At 40.5% G+C, this 18,526-nt stretch overlaps 1 protein-coding gene across 1 annotated transcript in view; it reads left to right on the forward strand.

Annotated features, from left to right (window-relative positions):
• Nucleotides 1-18,526, forward strand: part of RYR2 (ryanodine receptor 2) — a 719,385-nt gene that overhangs the window by 573,012 nt on the left and 127,847 nt on the right. The window contains exons 70-73 of the mRNA XM_073338199.2: nt 2,102-2,194; nt 5,083-5,253; nt 7,243-7,302; nt 12,838-12,972. Of these exons, the coding sequence (XP_073194300.1) occupies nt 2,102-2,194; nt 5,083-5,253; nt 7,243-7,302; nt 12,838-12,972 (459 nt within the window). The remainder of the gene's footprint in view (nt 1-2,101; nt 2,195-5,082; nt 5,254-7,242; nt 7,303-12,837; nt 12,973-18,526) is intronic.

Below are 18,526 nucleotides of genomic sequence, written 5' to 3' on the forward strand. Positions count from 1 at the left end.
ATTTAGCTCTGTGCAGGCACGCAGGGAACCCACCCGGGAACCTGGTGGGGTAGGGGCGCCCTTCCCCTGGCCCCAACTCACCCTGTGGCCCGGAGCAGCCCGGACCCAGCCGTGGCCAGGTCAGCATGGCCCAGGCCGGCCCCAGGCGCAGCTGGAGCAGCCCGGTCCCAGGCATGGCCCAGGTGGCCCTCCCCCAGCCCAGACCTGGTGGGGCCAGGGGAGGGACACCTATCCTGCAGCCCCAGCCCCAGAGCTCCCACAATGGGGACAGGCACCTCTACCCCGGCACCTCTCCCCCACAGCCCAGATGATGCTGTGGGGAGAGAGCACTGGGGGAAGTCCTCTCTCCCCACAATAGCCCTGGAGCACCCTCCTGTACCCCAAATCCCTTATTCCCAGCCCCACACCAGAGCCTGCACCCCCAGCTGGAGCCCTCACCCCCTGCACCCAACCCTCTGCCCCAGCCCTGAGCCCCTCATCCCTGACCCCCTGCAGGGCCTGCACCCCCAGCCAGAGCCCTCACACCCCTGCACCCCAACTCTCTGCCCCAGCCCTGAGCCTCCTCCCACAAGAACCCCTAGGTCCCACCCCCACCACATGAATTTTGTTATGTGTACCAATATGAAGGTGATGTGTCACACATCACCTTCATTTTGGTGCACATAACAAAATTCATTCTGTACATGAGTGGGAACAATTAGAGGGAACACTGGCTGTGGGTGCAGGGAGGAGGTAGGTAGGTGCTGTGTGCGGGCAGGGGGGTAGTTCAGGGGGCAGGGAGTAGAGTAGCTAGGGGCTGTGTGCAAGGAGGGCTCCCTTGCGGTCCTTGTTCCCAGAAGGGTCTGCCAGCCTCGGAGCCGGGTCTCCCCATCTGGGTGGCTCTTACCGCCTGCCTCTGCAGGAGCAAAGGGGGCTGAGAGCTGAGGAGCAGCTTCAACCCGGGGCACCAGGAGGAGAGAAGGGAATGCTGCCACGCCCTGCTCCATAGCACCAACCAGAGCAGCAACTGTCCTGCACTGCCCAGCTCCGGCTTCCCGCCTCCAAGCTGGCCAGGGAGCAAGGAGACGAGATGGTGCAGGGGAGGTGTGGAGCTGCCACCGGGACTGCCTTGCTCTTGCACTGCAGTTGGGGGGAGGGGGGCACAATGCCCTCCATGTCTCCAACTCTGCCCATGGGCTCAGGGCTTCTTCCCCACAGGGAGCACCAGGGCTCGGGGATTCAGCCCCGCACCTCCCGGCTTCAGCCCTGCAGGGGCGCCGGGTATCAGGCTCTGGGTTTCAGCTGCGGGGCCCTGCGGCCCCCTTGAAAGGACTCCTGGACCCCGGTTGAGAACCGCTGGTTTATGTGATTCATCACAACTAACAGCTGGAATTTCAAATATCCACAGTGGGCTGTTGTTCACAATGAAAAGTCCATTTAAAAAAACAACAACTGATAAACATAATTTGTCAGTTCAAGAAGCTGGTAATGACAGTCTTATTGCGTATGTTAAAAGGGTAAGTTTAAGTTCAATGAGTCAGGTTATTGGAAATATTGTTTGCTCAGATGTAAATGTTAATATCGCGTTGGAAATTTATATTCCCTTAGGTGTTAGAGAAAAAAATATTGAAATTAAAGCTCACTTCAGATATAAAAATGCTCACTTCATTTATACAAATTAATTATGTTGCACAATCATATTCTTTTATACAACAATAGTTTCTGAAGAGCTTTCTAAGCACTGTGGCTAAAATTTCAATCATATCTTTTGATATCATTCGCTCCTGGTAATTCTTTGCCTTCCTTCTCTTTTCCCTAATAGATTTTCAAAGCTGCACCAGACCCTTCCGAGAATAAAAATACATCTCTTTCATTTAAATCAGGGGATATCTGTTTGTAGATCCACTTTATGTTCAGAGTGGATAAAAATCTGAGATTTGTCCAATATAAATAATGCCAGAATTTAGCATATTCTTGAGAATCTGTTAAAAACATAGAGACTGTAACTTTGTGGAATCTACAGAGTTCCAGTGAACCCATATTTATTATTCAAGACTTGTATGGACAGATTTCTCACATGTAATAAGTGCTTTTAACTGAGATCTCCTGTGTAACATTTCAGAATTTCAAAAGGGAAGAGCAGAATTTTGTGGTACAGAATGAAATCAACAACATGTCTTTCCTTATTACTGACACCAAATCCAAGATGTCTAAGGTACAATGAGCTGCAAAGTTTAAATATTGTTATCCCGTCTTGCTTTCTCTCCTCTTAGTGTTTTAGCTTTGTAGGTTGTAACGGCAAGTCTCCGCATTTATAATCCCTTAAATTCAATGTTCCTGTGAAATTTCAGGGTCCTGCCATTTATGATGGTCCCTCCAGTAGTGCTGAAAATTCACTGTGCTGCTGCTACTTGCTTTGGCTAGGGTGGATAGAAATATCAGGTGTGCTTAAAGGCCATGCGATTATTATATCACTGGCTGCACATATCACAGTAGTTGATCTATCTTCTTTACTGGTGTTGGACCTGATCCTTAATTGTTTTGCACTCCAATGTCCTAGTCCACAGGAGTTTTGGGTAGGCTAACAATGCAGGATCTGGCCTCTGGTGCATGATGGGATGCAATTATGCCTACTACCGTGGGCAAAGTGTGTGTGCATGTCTTCCATTTCTAGAGTTATTCCCCACTATAATTACAGGGAATATCTGTAGTTACCAGGATGAAGGTAAGAGAGAGCAGGCATTTCAGCTGGCTACAGCTTGGAGCAGCCAGACTCGGTGGGGGGAGGGGAGAGAGGGAGATTTAGAAAGATGGTATAATGCCTCCTTATCTTCCCCAACTCTTGAGTCCTGTGCTGAGCAGAACTCAGCGAGACATAATCCCTCATCCTTAAAGGAATAAGCAAATCACTAACTAGGAGGATCAGGAATAGAGATTTTTCTGGGGCCAGTCCAAGGCTGTAGAATGAACTTCCCCAAACTTCCCAGCTTTCTGGTCCAAGTGCAAGGTTTACTACTTTGATGTGGTCCTCAATAACAAACATGTATAGCACAGTAGACATTTTTTTTTTTTAAATTAACACCCCTCCCCATCCAATAAAACCTCACATAATTTTCCCCTGGGAGAGAAAATATGGGGAAGACAGAACGTCACATATGACAACTGCTAGTCACATCATTTAATGCACTTCTGCAAGGTGCTGAGATACAACGGTGAAGAGGGCTGCATCAGAACCTGAACAGAGAATCAAAACAATTTTTTTAACTTAACTTTTCATTTAACTTCCCCTTTCCTCCCTGTGTTCCTATGCCTCTTAGTGATCCTCCTTCATCTTCTCTCCTCACTCAATCAGATAAAATGTCCAAATACCCTGTCTTCTCTGGGGAAATGCTGATAGTGTACCCATGTGCATCTACTGGCGTGGGTCAGTCAGATCTCCTTGGACACACAGTCAATATATTTTAAAACCCAGTTCCTGTTTCCAGGATATTTTACATACTCTGTTCTCTTGTCTCCCATTAGCAGTATGTGTTAATTCCCCTTAATTAATAAGGTAGAAATATTAGACAGTTATTGTCTAATTGTTAAGTATAACTCTACAGTTTTATCATGTATTCTATAGTTTTTGTTTTATTACAGAAAAATGTAGTGTATGTGAACAAGTTTTCCCAGAAATTGTGTCAAATTCTGATCTCAGTTGCACCCATGCCACCCCATTGACTACACTGGGGTCAAACATGTAAATGTGAATGGGTTCTCTCAGTTACAGCACAGTTAAATTGCTATGGAAGTGTCAGAAGTTTCTAAATGTACCAGTGTACTCTGAGTACATGAAACTGGATGCACAGCTTTTCATCTGTCAACCCTGATTCAGACAAGGCATTATTATGATGAAACTATATTTTATTCTCCATTTCCTTTTTAGTCACTTAAATAAGTGTCACTTCAAAGGATTCTTTTTGCAAAAGCTGCATATCAACTAGTAAACATTGAATTTAATTAATCAGTTTGTATTTTTCACATATATATGTCAAACATTTCATACAATAGCTTATTTTTCACCCATTAGCTTATTTTTTCATGTATCCCTTTATGTGTGTTTGTCTTCAAACAGGAGAAAACTATTGAATGTCATCTTTTGAAATGCACATGATTCTTTGAAATTCCAGACAGCTAAACAATCCAACTTCTATGACCTATTAATTTCACATGGCCTTGCTGTTTCCTACATGGCAAAATCTCATCAAACAAAAGCCAATGAGAACTCCACTTTTTGATGTATAATTAAAATAATACTCAGTATTTACATAACACTTTACATAATCAAAGCATGAAATGAATGTTAATGAATTCATTTTGAAAACACCCCCGTGGTGAGGAAGGCCACCTTCCTGGTCTCCTTTACACTGACGTAAACCGAAGTAAGGCCTTTGAGACAGCATGTAAACTGGTGGCAGAACTGGCACTGGAATGTCTGATTCTCAATACTGTGTTCAGTCCAGAAGACAATGCTGTGTTTTATAAAGAAATGTTCTTATGGTTTTTAGTGTTCAGCTCAGAAAATTCTGCTGCAGATACTTCAATTTTTTCCATGGTTCCAGACAACACTTTTTTCCATGGTTCCAGACAACACTTTTGTTTACTGTCACCACTTTTTCAGCCAGAACTCAGTGGTTCCTATGGTAAACTATGGTGATTCCCCCAGAAAAGGTAGCGGTATTTAAACAGCAACAACAAAAACAGAGAAGGCAGGACTCAGAGACTGGAAATTGGAAATGACACATGTTTGCAAAGAGGAAAGACATAAAAGGACTATTGACAAGTGTGTCTACTGAAGAACAGTGTCCATTCACATATAGGAAGGGAAATAAGTGTGTGGGATCAAGTAAAAAGACAGTTGTTCTAGAAAATATTCATGTTTATGAAGTATTTGAGTGAAACACAGGGCAGTGTGGCATAGTGAGCAATATCTTTGGATGAGGATGGAACTGGATAGATGGTAATGAAATTGTCAGAACTAGGCAACAGTAGAAAAATGTAAATTAAAATGTCATTGCAGATGTAAATATTTAATAATAATAAAATATTTGTTATATGCTCTAGGCAGCTCTTTCTGATCAGGAGAGAAAGAAAATGAAGCGAAAAGGGGACCGGTATTCTGTGCAGACATCTCTCATTGTAGCAGCACTGAAGAGATTACTACCTATTGGTCTAAATATTTGTGCACCCAGAGACCAAGAGTTAATTGCACTGGCCAAAAACAGATTCAGCATGGTAGGTCCTCTTCATGTGTTTTTTTTCTTCTAGATCTGGGGCAGTGGAGAAGTGACATTACACTGTTCCTCTAACAGAGTTCTGTGAGATTTCCCTGCTTTTCCTTGTTTTAATCCTCTCTATCCTCAGGACCTGACCCCAATGCCCATTGAGTCTTTTGATTGACCACAGTGGGGTTTGGATCAGACCCTAATGATCATGCTTAAAAGGATTAGATGGAACTCAATTTAGAGGACTATCAAAACATTCCAGAATTGATTGGTAAGAAATGTGAGACGTTCTCAAACTCTTTTCTTGGGGCTGAGTGTTCTGTCTTTGCAACCCTGCAGACAAGAGAGTAAGAAATTATGACTACAATTAAATGCAAAGCATTAAAACCTGTTTTTTATTATTTAAATGTTGATTTGTGGACATAATTGTAAGGATTCCCAGTGATAACTGAGTAGTGTACTCTCTTATGTAAAAAATTACCATGGATGACCACCATGGTTATTCATTTACACCTCTTAATTTTATTTTGATTTGCTGAAAAAAATGTTTTTTTGGATATGTTGCTTTGTGTAAGTGTATTTTTTTCTAGCTAAGCCTTGGAATGGGCAAAGATTAAACTACTTTTTTTGGTTCAATTATAACAAAGTTATTTCTGTTTGATTTTTTTTTTATGAAAAATTGCCAGTAATAGATATTAACAAACTTTGGTTAGTTAGAAATACAGATAGAAACTATAAATATACTAACATAACTGATTCCCAAATACAGTACTACTTTCACCACTCCCAATTGGTTACATAGTTTTATATTGGCCTAGAGGTTTCACTGTCATACAGATGGTACTTTTAGGAATGATTCCACAGTCAAGTAGCTTTGTTTGACAGTATGATCACAATTGAGTGCAGCTGCAATGCTTTTATGTCATAGAAGCATATATGACCTTCAGACAGCTATACTGTTTTAAAATGACCGGTTTTTGATGAGGGGAAGGGAACTCAAGTCTGAGAAGACCGTCCTTCTCTGTTTAGTGGTGAGTGGGCAACAAAGAATTCCATATGGTACCATTCATTACACTGATTTGGGCAAAGGGTTCCAGACTGTATTTATGATGATGATTTTAATGCAAATGATCGTTCAACGGGCTGAATGACTATAGGTAGCTATAAATATAACTGCAGATATAAATGATGGAATCTAGACCTACTCCCGGAGAGCTAAAATGGGGTTAGCCATACCCAGATACCTAAGAGGTAGGCCCCGGGAGCCTTCAGTTGCACTTGGTGCAGAGTCCAGACACAAGCCTGGTCTTGCTACTCCTAGTGTATAAGAATTAAGAGGAGAGGGGACCAATGTGGACAGTGGTGCTAGACACCCCAAAGAGAGTAGGGACAAGGAGGGTCCAATGCCTCTCCTTCCTCCACACTGACAAAAACAGCTTCGTCTGTGCAGATGCAAAGAAAGCATACACCAGTGAAAGGATGTATGTAGGGGCCACTTTATGCTCTTGCTTTCCAAATACTTGCAGTTATTGTACCAGTTTCCAGCACAATATGTTCAGGAACTGCAGCTGGTATGCAGCTCTCTTTAAGTCATTACCTACATTAGAGAAGGATAAAAGTCATAATCTTGCCCAGTGTTTGAATAAGACATCATCAGAATAATACTTTGCATTTATACAGTGCTTTTCCTCTGAGGATATCAAAGTACTTGATATGAATAATTCTTAACCCTCAATACATGCCCGCTGGATAGGCAGATATTGTTATCCCCAGTGTACAGTTTGTTAAACTGAGGTACATAGCGGCTGTCAGCTGTCTAGGTCAGCACAGTTGAGTTGGGAATAGAATCCTGAAGTTCTGAGGCCTATCTTAATCCCAAGAGAATGCTCCTTAACATGGTATGCATAGCCTATGACGTCCCTGTTTAACACAAGTAATTGCTTTATTTCAGTGAATGTTCTGTATGATGTATGTGATACAATGTATTTTTCCTTCACAGAAAGACACTGAAGATGAAGTTAGGGATATTATCCACAGTAATCTTCATCTGCAGGGCAAGGTAATTTAAATGCAATATTTAAGTATGCTCTTTTTCTTTTTTCATAAAACTAACAGAAACCCTTCAGTTGTTCAAGACCAGCCAATGTGTATTTAGAATACCCTTTCTCTAGGCTGTCAAGTGTCTCAGCTTCATCTGATGTTGCCTACACGTTACTCCTAATTTATGCACCCAAAAATCCAGCTATTTGCTCAGAGAGTATTTGTAAATGTTCTGCCAGAAATTCAGATTATTTGGTAGCTGCTACATTTATATTAACAGTATGTATCTGATATATAATAATGCATGGCCCTTTAGGGTGAATCTCTTATTTCATCACACTGACACCTTAAATCACCGGCTTTCTACCCTTTTTGATTTGCGGACCCCTAAAACATTTTGAATGAGGGTGCGGACCCCTTTGTAAATCTTAGACATAATCTGCAGACCCCCAGGATCCCACTGCCTTAAATGATGCAGTGTAGAGCAATGTGATATGCTCAGAGTGGATAGCAATGTGACAATTGAGATTGAAAAAGCTCTTCTATTTGTAATCTGCCATCCCGTACCTGGGTTGGAATCTGCAGAATGCTGAGGCCTCTTTATGACATTTTGGGTTATAAAGAAAGCAGAACCAGCCCTTTTGGAGTACTCCCAGTATAAGGGAGTTCCCCGGTTGGTAAAGTGTTGCCACAATGACACTACACTGCCCCTGCTTTGCAGCCCTGGAATAGAGGGTGTGATAGAAAAAGGGAAGTGTGGCTAGAGCGCATTGGCCCAGGAGAAGCTACAAACTGACACAAAGTACGGTAGACTTGAGATGCTCTAATTTTTTCCAGGGCTGGAGGCTCAAATTTGATTTAAACTCACTTTTGCCTCCCTCCCCAAGGAACAGCAGATTTGGCTCAATGAGTCGAAGTGTTTAGTTTTTTAACATTTTTGTGAAATGATTGGAATGAATTTTCAAACGCATGAATGTGACTTATTAGCCAGAATCTCATTTTCGAAGTAATTTAGGCACCTAAGAAAAAAGTCAAGAGCCCAGGGATTTGGGAGCCTAGGTCTCATTTTTAAAACAGCTTTGTGTTTAGGAGCCTAAATCCCATTGAAAGTCAATGGGATTTAGGCATTTATGTACCAAAATAATGTAAGAAGCTTGTCTTATTGAAAGCTGTGATAAATAAAGTGGGGGATAGCTCCCTTTGATGGACACCCAGCCAGCCAATTAGCTGTAAAATCCCTCTTGGTAGCTGTTCTTTACTTGCTTTACCTGTAAAGGGTTAAAAAGTCCCCCAGGTAAAGAAAAAAAAGTGGGCACCTGACCAAAAGAGCCAGTGGGAAGGCTTGAACTTTTTAAGATGGGGAAAGAAACTTTCCCTTTGTCTGTTGTTCTCTGGGCTGAAGGGACACAGAGCAGCAATGCTGTGTAAGGTTTGAACCAGGTATGAAAAAGTAACTTCCATACCTAGAAGAAATAATTTGGATAGGGAATGTTTAGTTAGACGCTATCAGGTTTATTTCTTATTTTGGCTTGTGGATATCCTCTGTGCTAAACCCTGATGCTTTTGTTTGCTTGTAACCTTTAAGCTGTACCCCCAAGAAAGCTAGTTTGAGTGCTTAATTTTTGGAATTGCTCTTTTAAAATCCAGGAAAAGCCTAAGTTCCAGATGTATTTTTTTCTTTTTGTTTTTAATAAAATTTACCTTTTTTAAGAACAGGATGGGATTTTTGGTGTCCTAAGAGGTTTGTGCATATTGTTTGATTAGCTGGTAGCCCCAGCTAATTTCCTTTGTTTTCTTTCTCAGCTCTTCCCTGGGGGGGAGGAGGGGTGAAAGGGCTTGAGGGTACCCCACAGGGAGGAATTCCCAAGTGCTCCTTACTGGGTTCAAAGGGTTTTTTTTTTTTGCATTTGGACGGTGGTAGTGTTTATCAAGCCAAGGTCAGAGAGAAGCTGTAACCCTGGGAGTGTAATATAAGCCTGGAGTGGCAAGTATTAATTTTTAGAATCCTTGCGGACCCCCACCTTCTGCACTTGGAGTGACAGAATGGGGATTCAGCCTTGACAAAAGCCTGTGGGACTTAAGAACCTAAATAGGTATGTCACTTTTGAAAATGGGAGCTAGGCTCCTAAATCACTTAAGTGAGTATGAAATTACCATAGATCTTCTTGATAATATTCTTACATTGTCCTGTGTTGTTTGTATAGCACTGAAGTGTAATGATGTAAGATTTATGGATGGTGGGAATACTGGGAATCTCACAAGACTAAGGTGTATATCTTAGTATGATTTAAAAACACACCAAATTTTAAGGTCCAATATCTTGTTGACTCTGTAGGACTAGACACTGAAAGCTTATACCATTTGAGACAGGAGATTCCCAGTTTCCCCAGAGGTAGCAGTACCGTCTTCTGAGCCGGAAAGTGCCTAAGATAATGGCCCTTTTAGATATGGAAAAGCTATTTAACTTTGAGGAGCAAAGAGGAATATGCAATCTAAGAAGGCAATGAAAAAGGGAGTTGTGGAGATCTTTGGTAAAACTCATGCAAAATGGCTGTTAAATAAACGACCTGGCAGATTTCAAATTGGCATGTTTATTACATAATTTTATGCATAAAGTTGAGCAGCGTTTTTTCCCTAATGAGAAGAGGTATTTCTATCCTGACATTTTCAATCCATTCTATGATTTTCCCAGTTCTAAGTGTTGTTCATTTCATGCTGATTTCTAGCTCTGAGTCTAAATAAATAAATAAATAAATAAAGATGTGTGTTCAATTTCCAGTTAATTTCTTCTGGGTTTTATTTTGTATGCCCCCATTAAGATGTTTGCATTCATGATTGACTTAAGGTAATGACACTTGCTAATACCTTGACCTCAGCCTATGCTTTCACTCAAGAAACTTCCTTTTCTTAGTGTGAAGTCTGCTGCTGTTTAGCATACTGTGTCCTGTGTTTGAAACCCATTGAAAGAAAATGATTTCTTGATTTCTCCTATTAATGAAATCCAAGCTTGTCTTGGTGATAAAGGCTAGAGTAACCTCAGTGAATCTAAAGTAAAAGAATAGATTTTCCATTGACAAACTCTCCAGGGATGTGCTTTTCTTTTCCTATTTGCAAAATGGTTTTGAGGATGAGGAGGAGAGTTTGGATTAGAACAATAGTGTTTGCTCACCATAATGAATAAAGTTTATCCTAAATCAATATGCATCTCTCATCACTAGACAGTGGAAACTATATTTTCAAACTGTTCCTTTAAACTGCATGTAAAAAACGTGTAGTTACAATTGTAACTTCATATTAAATACAAGACCCTAATTTTCAAAACTTGTTCTTCTTAAACACTTTTGTGCCTCATAGCCTTAAAGAACTTTCTTTCTGAAACCAATAAACTCTGTCAAATTTTAAAAGGAGATTTTAGTTTAAAATGTATGATTCCTTTGCATTAATTAACACTTCTAAAATATTATATTTGAATGACTTGCCCTGATATTAATTACACTAAAGCATATTTACAATTTTCAAAATGAGCAGAACTATCTGTGTAGGTAATTTCATGTTTCTCTGAGTTTATTAACCTTCGGTTATGCTAAGGCTTCAGGTATCCCTGACACCTTCAAAAAATCTTGTTTCTATTGTAATAGAGAATGGCAGATTACTTGTTTTTCTCATGGAATTGCCTGTTTTTCTTTCTCAACCTAGATCCACATGTGAGAAACATAGGCCTAATGATCCAGGATCTCTTATGTTAGGACTTATTTCTATTTTTGGGAAGCTGCTTTTCTCAACTGACTCTCATTCCTTGTGGGAAGGCTAGTTTTCTTGCTTGCAGAAAGTTCCTCCACAACAGCAGCATTATTTTCTTAATAAATGTTTTATAGTGTTGCCCAAATGGTATTACTTACACTTCTCACTTGATACCATATTCTGTGCAATAAATCTCCTAATGCTTAAATGTAATTTTCTGTTTGTTTTATTTCACTTTGTTAGTTTGCATTGGTTGAGGACCTTCTTAGATAAATTGTCTCTTTTGTTTTATATGTTGCATTGTCAATATCATTCATTCGTCTTCCCCTGTCCTCACTGTTTCTGCCTTCCCTTTCCTTGCATGCCTGCATGCTATTACTCAGTACCAAGCCTTTCTTTCAAGAAACTGCTGACAAGACTCATCATCATTTTGACATGGATGAAGATCCAGTCACGAAAGTCTTACTCCAAGCATGCTAACTCGATCCTTGAAATATCAATCATTTGTGTCCATAGAAAACTACCTAAACAAAAGAGCTTGCTTGAAAGCAGCGGGCCCTCAATTCAAAAGACCACTCTGCCTGCAATTAATAAGTCTTTGGTGGACTATTCAGTCATGATGATCCAATCATATGCTCACACAAAGACTGTGGTGGATGTGACTGCTGTTAAGAAATGCAAAAACCTAAAGGTAGATTCTAGGATATAATCAATTATTACTGAGCAAACCTATAAGTTTATAATAATTTGAGCACATTTATAGCGCTTTTCATCCATACATCATAAAAAGTGTTGTAAAGGTGAGTAAGCATTATTATCCCCATTTTAGGCATAGACAAATAAAGTGGCTTGCCCAAAGTGACACACAGTTGATGGCAGAGCCAGCAATAGAACCCAGGTTCATAACTCTCAGTAAAATCTGTTATCAGATGTACCAGGCTGCCTTGCTATCACCAATGTCACTTACACAAAAATTAGTGATAGCTGTGTGTGTGAAGTGTTTCAAGCATCAATGTTTATTAGCACAAATACTGGGGTGACAAAAGAACTAAAGTGAGATTGCTAATTTTGGTGTAAAATTGCAAATCATTGAAATGCAGAAAACTACTTATTTCCCTTAAAATTACATCTAAAATAGAAACAAATACTGAAAAGAACACTTTTGCTTTGTACATCAGGCTACATTTTTTAATCTTTTAATCTTTTTAATTTTACTACTGTCATGTTAGAAATTTGCCATTAACGATAAAAGGTAAAATTCAAGAAAACAAAAGCAAGTCAAAAATCTTTAATCTTGTTCATTGCTAATGTGCAAAGACTATAAATAAAGTCATAATGAAAAGCAGTATAGTTGGAAGTGCTAAGCAGTGCCAAATGCAGCAGCATAGTCAGTACTCTTTGATTTGATGTTGAGACAAACGTATAAAAGTTTCTCTACAACGTAGTATTTTGCTGTACATCCCATATAAACAATGCTTATCACCTTTTCTGCTGGTGGTGATTTGTTCCTAATGACTGGGCATCCTCCTTGGTATATTATCTCTTTAGACCCCTTTAAGTGTTCAAGAAACTTTCAGCAAATCAGTAGCCAAGTAGTTCTATTTGCATACATTGTCCCATTGCTTTACAAGGAACAGTGCCACATTACAGCAGTACCGGCTGCTACAGTTAGACACTCAAAAGGAAAGGTTTAGCAAAAGAAAAAGACCTTCTGTTGTCTTAGAAGCAGTGTTAATAATACTTCATAAACTGTTTGACCCTTGTGTTTGGAGTACTTTGTTTAGATTATGTGTGAAATATCTTGTTCTTGCAGCTCGAGGATCCTGCCATTAGGTGGCAGATGGCCCTTTACAAAGATTTACCAAACAGGACCGAAGATACTTCAGATCCAGAGAAGACCGTGGAAAGAGTTCTGCATATAGCTAATGTACTTTTCCACCTGGAACAGGTTAGATTTTTTTCAGTCCTATAACATCCTACTTTAAAAAGCAGATGATGGGAAGTATTTGCAATCACAGGTAATGTTTCACACTCTTAACTGTGGGTTAAAGAAAGCATCCTCTGCTTAGACCAGAGGATCTCAAATGTTTTCATAGTATGAACCATCTCTTAACAGACAGATTAGCTTCTGGCAATCTTCATCCTTTGTGATCACATAAATTCCTTGCAGCACCTCCAGCAATTGTTTGCCTGGAAAAGTATTATTAGGAAAGTGTATTTTTAACTCTTTTAGTGCGTTTTAGCTGGCACTATCGGACCAGCCATCTGTCTATTCACCACCAAAAAATGCTCCACAGACTTCTAATGGTCTGTGGACCATGATTTGATAAACATTATGTTAAATAACAAAATATGGAAGTTTCTCAAGATCAGTACATTTTTCATTTTGTTCCCATTAGTATTTCCTGGACCCAGTAGATTTTCTACATAGAAGGATACTTAATCTCAAACTGCCCAAACCTCTGGTAACAAGCTGTGTATTAATATGAAGTTTGGCTATTCAGATTATCAATAGATTTCTTGTCCTGTTGTAATCTTAAAGAACTAATTACTGTAAACTGTTTTTTCAAATAGCTTTTAAAAGAGATACCCTGTTGATAAAGTATCTGTTATAACTTTCAAAATCCAGGTGAGGGCTGCTGGTAAAATGAATCTGAGTAAATATATGTACATTTAAAAATAATTAAATTTCCTGTGAAATACAATAAACTCTTGATTATCCAAACTGCTTGGCAACACAAGCTATGTTCTGATAATAATTCCACAAACTGTTACTCAATAAACAGGAGTTAGATTCACTCTTGCTGGTACAGAAATGAGTACAGACTACATTGTTCAGTGCCAGTTTGGCCTGCTGCACTCCAGTGGGGATTCAAATGAGAATGTCTGCTGGGGTCTGCATTGAAGCCCACTGGCAAAGTGCCTAGGGGATATGTTTAGTGAGTGCATTCCCCTTATGCCCTTACTGTAGTACCTCCCATTTTGGGGGCTTCCTTAAGTTATGTACGTATCCTTTCTCCCTCTACCACTTTTTGCCACTTGTATCTCTGGGTGAGTTTGGCCCAGAAAGCCCATAAAATGGGGGTATATGCTGGACAGATGTACAATTCAGTGACCCTAGATCATAACTTCAAATGATGGGACATGGAAGAATAAAAGGTGTCTGAGACCTCAATGCTAGTAGATGGTTTTGTGGATAATTTACACTATACATAGTTTTTGGTCAGCGAAGGAAGCCTCCCTTTGGGCTGTATGCTTCCAGTTTATAATATGGAAGACTTTACACTTAGAGTTTAAAATATGAGTTTGAATAGTGAATGAGTTTAAAGGTTTACCTACTGATTTATTTTTTATTATTTGCATTGCTTTAGTGCTGAGGGAACCCAACAGAGATTGGGGCCCATTGTAGATTCCAAGGCCAGAACGGACTGTTGTGATCATCTAGTCTGACCTCCTGTATAGCATAGGCCAAAGAATTTCCCCAAAATAATTCCTAGAGCAGATTTTTTAGAAAAACATCCAATCTTGATTTAAAAATTGTCAGAGGTGGAGAATCCACCGTGATCCTTGGTAAATTGTTCCAGTGGTTAATTGCTCTCACCAAGAGACATTTATGCCTTACTTCCAGTCTGAATTTATCTATCTTCAACTTCCAGCCATTGGGTCATGTTATATCTTTAGAGGTATGTTTGTGAAATATTATAATTTAGAGAGGCTCCCTCAGAAGGGGCAGTATTATGAATATAGGAATTTTGAAATGTGCCCTGGAAGCAGGGGGTTGAGAACAAAGGGTAACTGTGTACAGTAGTTCAATATGGATGCGCTTTAGGTTTTAATAAAAGTTTTATTCCTTACTCATTCACTGGTTTGTTATTTAATGAATCCCAGGATCCTTACAATACCTTTCTCTGCTAGACTGAAGAGCTCATTATTATATATTTGTTCCCCATGTAGATATTTATTGACTGTAATGACTATAAGGCATGTTTTCTAATCCTTTAATTATTCTCGTGGCTCTTTGAACCCTCTCCAATTTTTCAACATCCTTCTTGAATTGTGGGCATCAGAACTGGACACACTATTCCAGCAGTGGTCACATCAGCACCAAATACAGAGGTAAAATAACCTTTGTACTCCTCCTTGAGACTCCCCTGTTTATGCATCCCAGGATTGCATTAGCTCTTTTGGCCACAGCATCCCACTGGGAGCTCATGTTCAGCTGATTATCCACCATGACCCCCAAATCTTTTTGAGAGTCTCTGCTTCCCAGGATAGAGTCCTCCATTCTGTAAGTATGGTGTATATTTTTTTGGTCATAGATGCATAGTTTTACATTTAGCTATATTAAAACGCATAGTGTTTGCTTGTGCCCAGTTTTTCAAGCACTCTTAAGTCACTCTGAATCAGTGACTATCTTCTTCATTATTTACCACTCCTGTAATTTTTGTGTCATCTACAAACTTTCAGTGATGATTTTATGTTTTCTTCCAGGCCATGGATAAAAATATTAAATAGCATAGGGCCAAGAACCAATCCTTGTGGGACCCCACTGGAAACACACCTTCTTGATGGTGATTCCCCATTTACGGTTATATTTTGAGACCTATCAGTTAGCCAGTTTTTAATCCATTTGATGTGTGTCATGTTAATTTTACATGATTGTTTTTTAATCAACATGTGTGTTACTAAGTCACATGCCTTACAGAAGTCTAAGTATATTACATCAACATTATTATCTTTATCAATCAAACTTGTAACTTCATAAAAAAAATCAAGTCAGTTTAACATGACTATTTGCCATAGACCATGTTAATTTGCATTAATTACATAACCCTCCTTTAATTCTTTATTACTCGAGTTCTGTATCAGCTGCTCCATTATCTTGCCCAGGGTCTTGCCCTGGCCTATAATTACCTGGGTCATCCTGGTTACCCTTTTTAAAAATTGGCACAACATTAGCTTACTTCCAGTCTTCTGGAACTTCCTCAGTGCTCCAAACCATATTGAAAGTCAGCATTGACGGTCCAGTGATCTCCTCAGTCAGCTCTTTTAAAACTCTTGGATGCAAGTTATCTGGACCTGCTTATTAAAAATGGCTAACTTTAATAGCTTCTGTTTATCGTTGTCTGGAGGTAGTAGTGGGATGCAAATGGTGTCGTCATCATCATCATCATATGATGAGAATATCATCTCTTTCCCAAATACGGATCAGAAATATTTATTGAACACTTCTGTCTTTTCTGCATTATTATTGATAATTCTATCATTTCCATCTAGTAATAGACCAATACCATTGTCAGGATTCTTTTAGTTCCTAAAATATCTTGAAAACTCCTTCTTACTGTCCTTAACTCTGCAGGCTGTAGAGTTCTTCTTGTGTCACTTGGCTTCCCCTGTCAGTTTTTCACAAATTGTGAGAAGCACTGTACAAAACACAGGTAAGAGACTATTTCATCCCTGAAGAGATAGCAGTCTAAGTAGACAAGAGGAAAGGAATATACCATACAAGCAGAATGAACAATGATGATTAACAAATGTAATGTTCGCTAAAAAAGGAGGCGAAGGAAAGGAGAAGGTACATGGAAGTGAGGTGTAAAGGGACTAGGAGAAAAGAGGAGAGCCAGGGAAGAAGGAGGGCAGATGTAGTGAGGCTAAAGTGAGGAGGCTGTAAGTGAAGGAGTTGTACATAACAGCCACTTGGGGAAAAGGATGTCCAGAGTGAAAACTGAAATAATCAATCAGGCACTGATGAGGTCATCAGGGTCCAAAGGTCCCTGCTGCAGCTGCTTTTCTCTGCTCCTGCTGGCCAGGTTTCTGGGAGGCCCCTCTCAGGAGGTTCTTTCTTCTGCAAGCTCCCATGACTGGTGGGAAGGAGTGAGACCACATTGGTTTTGTTGTCCCAGAACTGGGTATCTCCCTGCAGTTTTGCGTCTGGGTCCTGAGATAACCTTGGTAAATCCAGCTGGGTCTCAGCTCCCCTCTTTTCCCATAGGGCAGCTGTACCACCTGCAGCTGCTTGCGTCTGTTCCTGATGGCTGAGTTTCTGGGAGTACTCTCCCAGCAGTTTCTTTCTTTGCTGAACTCGTGGCTGCAGAAGGGGTGGGATCTCACAGCTCCCTGAAAGGGCAGGAAGAGCTTCTCTCCTGCAAGTTGATAGATTTTATGCTAAATTTCAGAAGTTAGGTAGTGTTACAGATTCATCTGAAATTCCTTCCCAAGAGCATGACAATATTTCATCTTCAGCAGCCCACGAACCCCAACAGTTTGTCCAAGTCATCATGCACAATCTGGCAGGTCCTTCTTTACGAATTAGATGTTGAAAAATCATTTGAGTGTACTACACAAAAATCCACATCGTGTTTTGTTTTGCTTCTACAATAGGTCAAGCTGCATACAGGGAAACCATGTCTAAATAGCAGTCTGACTGCATCAGTCACTGCAGTTTTCTCACAGGCCTGAAACTAGTGGGTATGTTAACGCGCGCACAAAAGTGGCAGAGTTGGTAGCTAGCCTCAGATCTGTTTCTGTCCAGGAGATTTACAGGTAAACCACATAGAGTTCTCTATATAGTTACAAAGAATTATTGCTTGGATAGCATCGTGGCCTGAATTCTGGTTCCGGAAGTACGTCAGCTCTTTCAGATCATACCCTGCTAATGCATTTTTAGGATGCTTCTGTGATTAGTCATTAGCTGGAGAAGAGTGCAGTAGCACCACCAGGGAGGAGGAAACTGCTCCTTCCCAGGGAGGAAGCTGGCTCCTGGTACTTCTGAGAATAGGACAAGAAGAAAAAAACTTTAATTGTAGCAAAGACAGTTTAGGTTGGGCATTAGAAAAAACTTCCTAACTGTAAGAGTAGGTAAGCACTGGAACAAATTGCTTAGGGAGGTTGTGGCATTTCCATCATTAAAGGTTTATAAAAACAGGTTAGACAAACGCATGTCAGTGATGGTTTAGATGAGTGGTTCTCAAAGACGGTCTGCCGCTTGTTCAGGGAAAGCTCCTGGTGGGCCGGACCGGTTTGTTTACCTGCCGCGTCCGCAGGTTTGGCCGATCGCGGCTCCCACTGGCTGCGGTTCGCCGCTCCAGGCCAGTGGGGGCTGCGGAAAGGGCGGCCAGCACGTTCCTTGGCATGCACCGCTTCCCACCCCCCTCCATTGGTCTGGAGCAGCGAACCGCGGTCAGTGGGAGCCGTGATCGGCCGAACCTGCGGACGCAGTAGGTAAACAAACCAATCCAGCCCACCAGGGGCTTTCCCTGAACAAGTGGCGGACCGGCTTTGCGAACCACTGGTTTAGATAATACTTAGTCCTCACTTAGTGCAAGGGACTGGACTAGATGAGCTGTTGAGGTCCCTTCCAGTCCTACATTTCTATGATTCTATGATCTTTTACATCTGTTAAGAAGTGTTTTATAATTCTCATCATTAAAATCCTCTGATCTTGTTATTTTTTCTGTTAGTGATATATTTCTTAAGTTGACATGCAATTAAAATATGTCTGT

The sequence above is a fragment of the Lepidochelys kempii genome, chromosome 3, assembly GCF_965140285.1.
Source record: "Lepidochelys kempii isolate rLepKem1 chromosome 3, rLepKem1.hap1, whole genome shotgun sequence".
Taxonomy (NCBI): Eukaryota; Metazoa; Chordata; order Testudines; family Cheloniidae; genus Lepidochelys; species Lepidochelys kempii.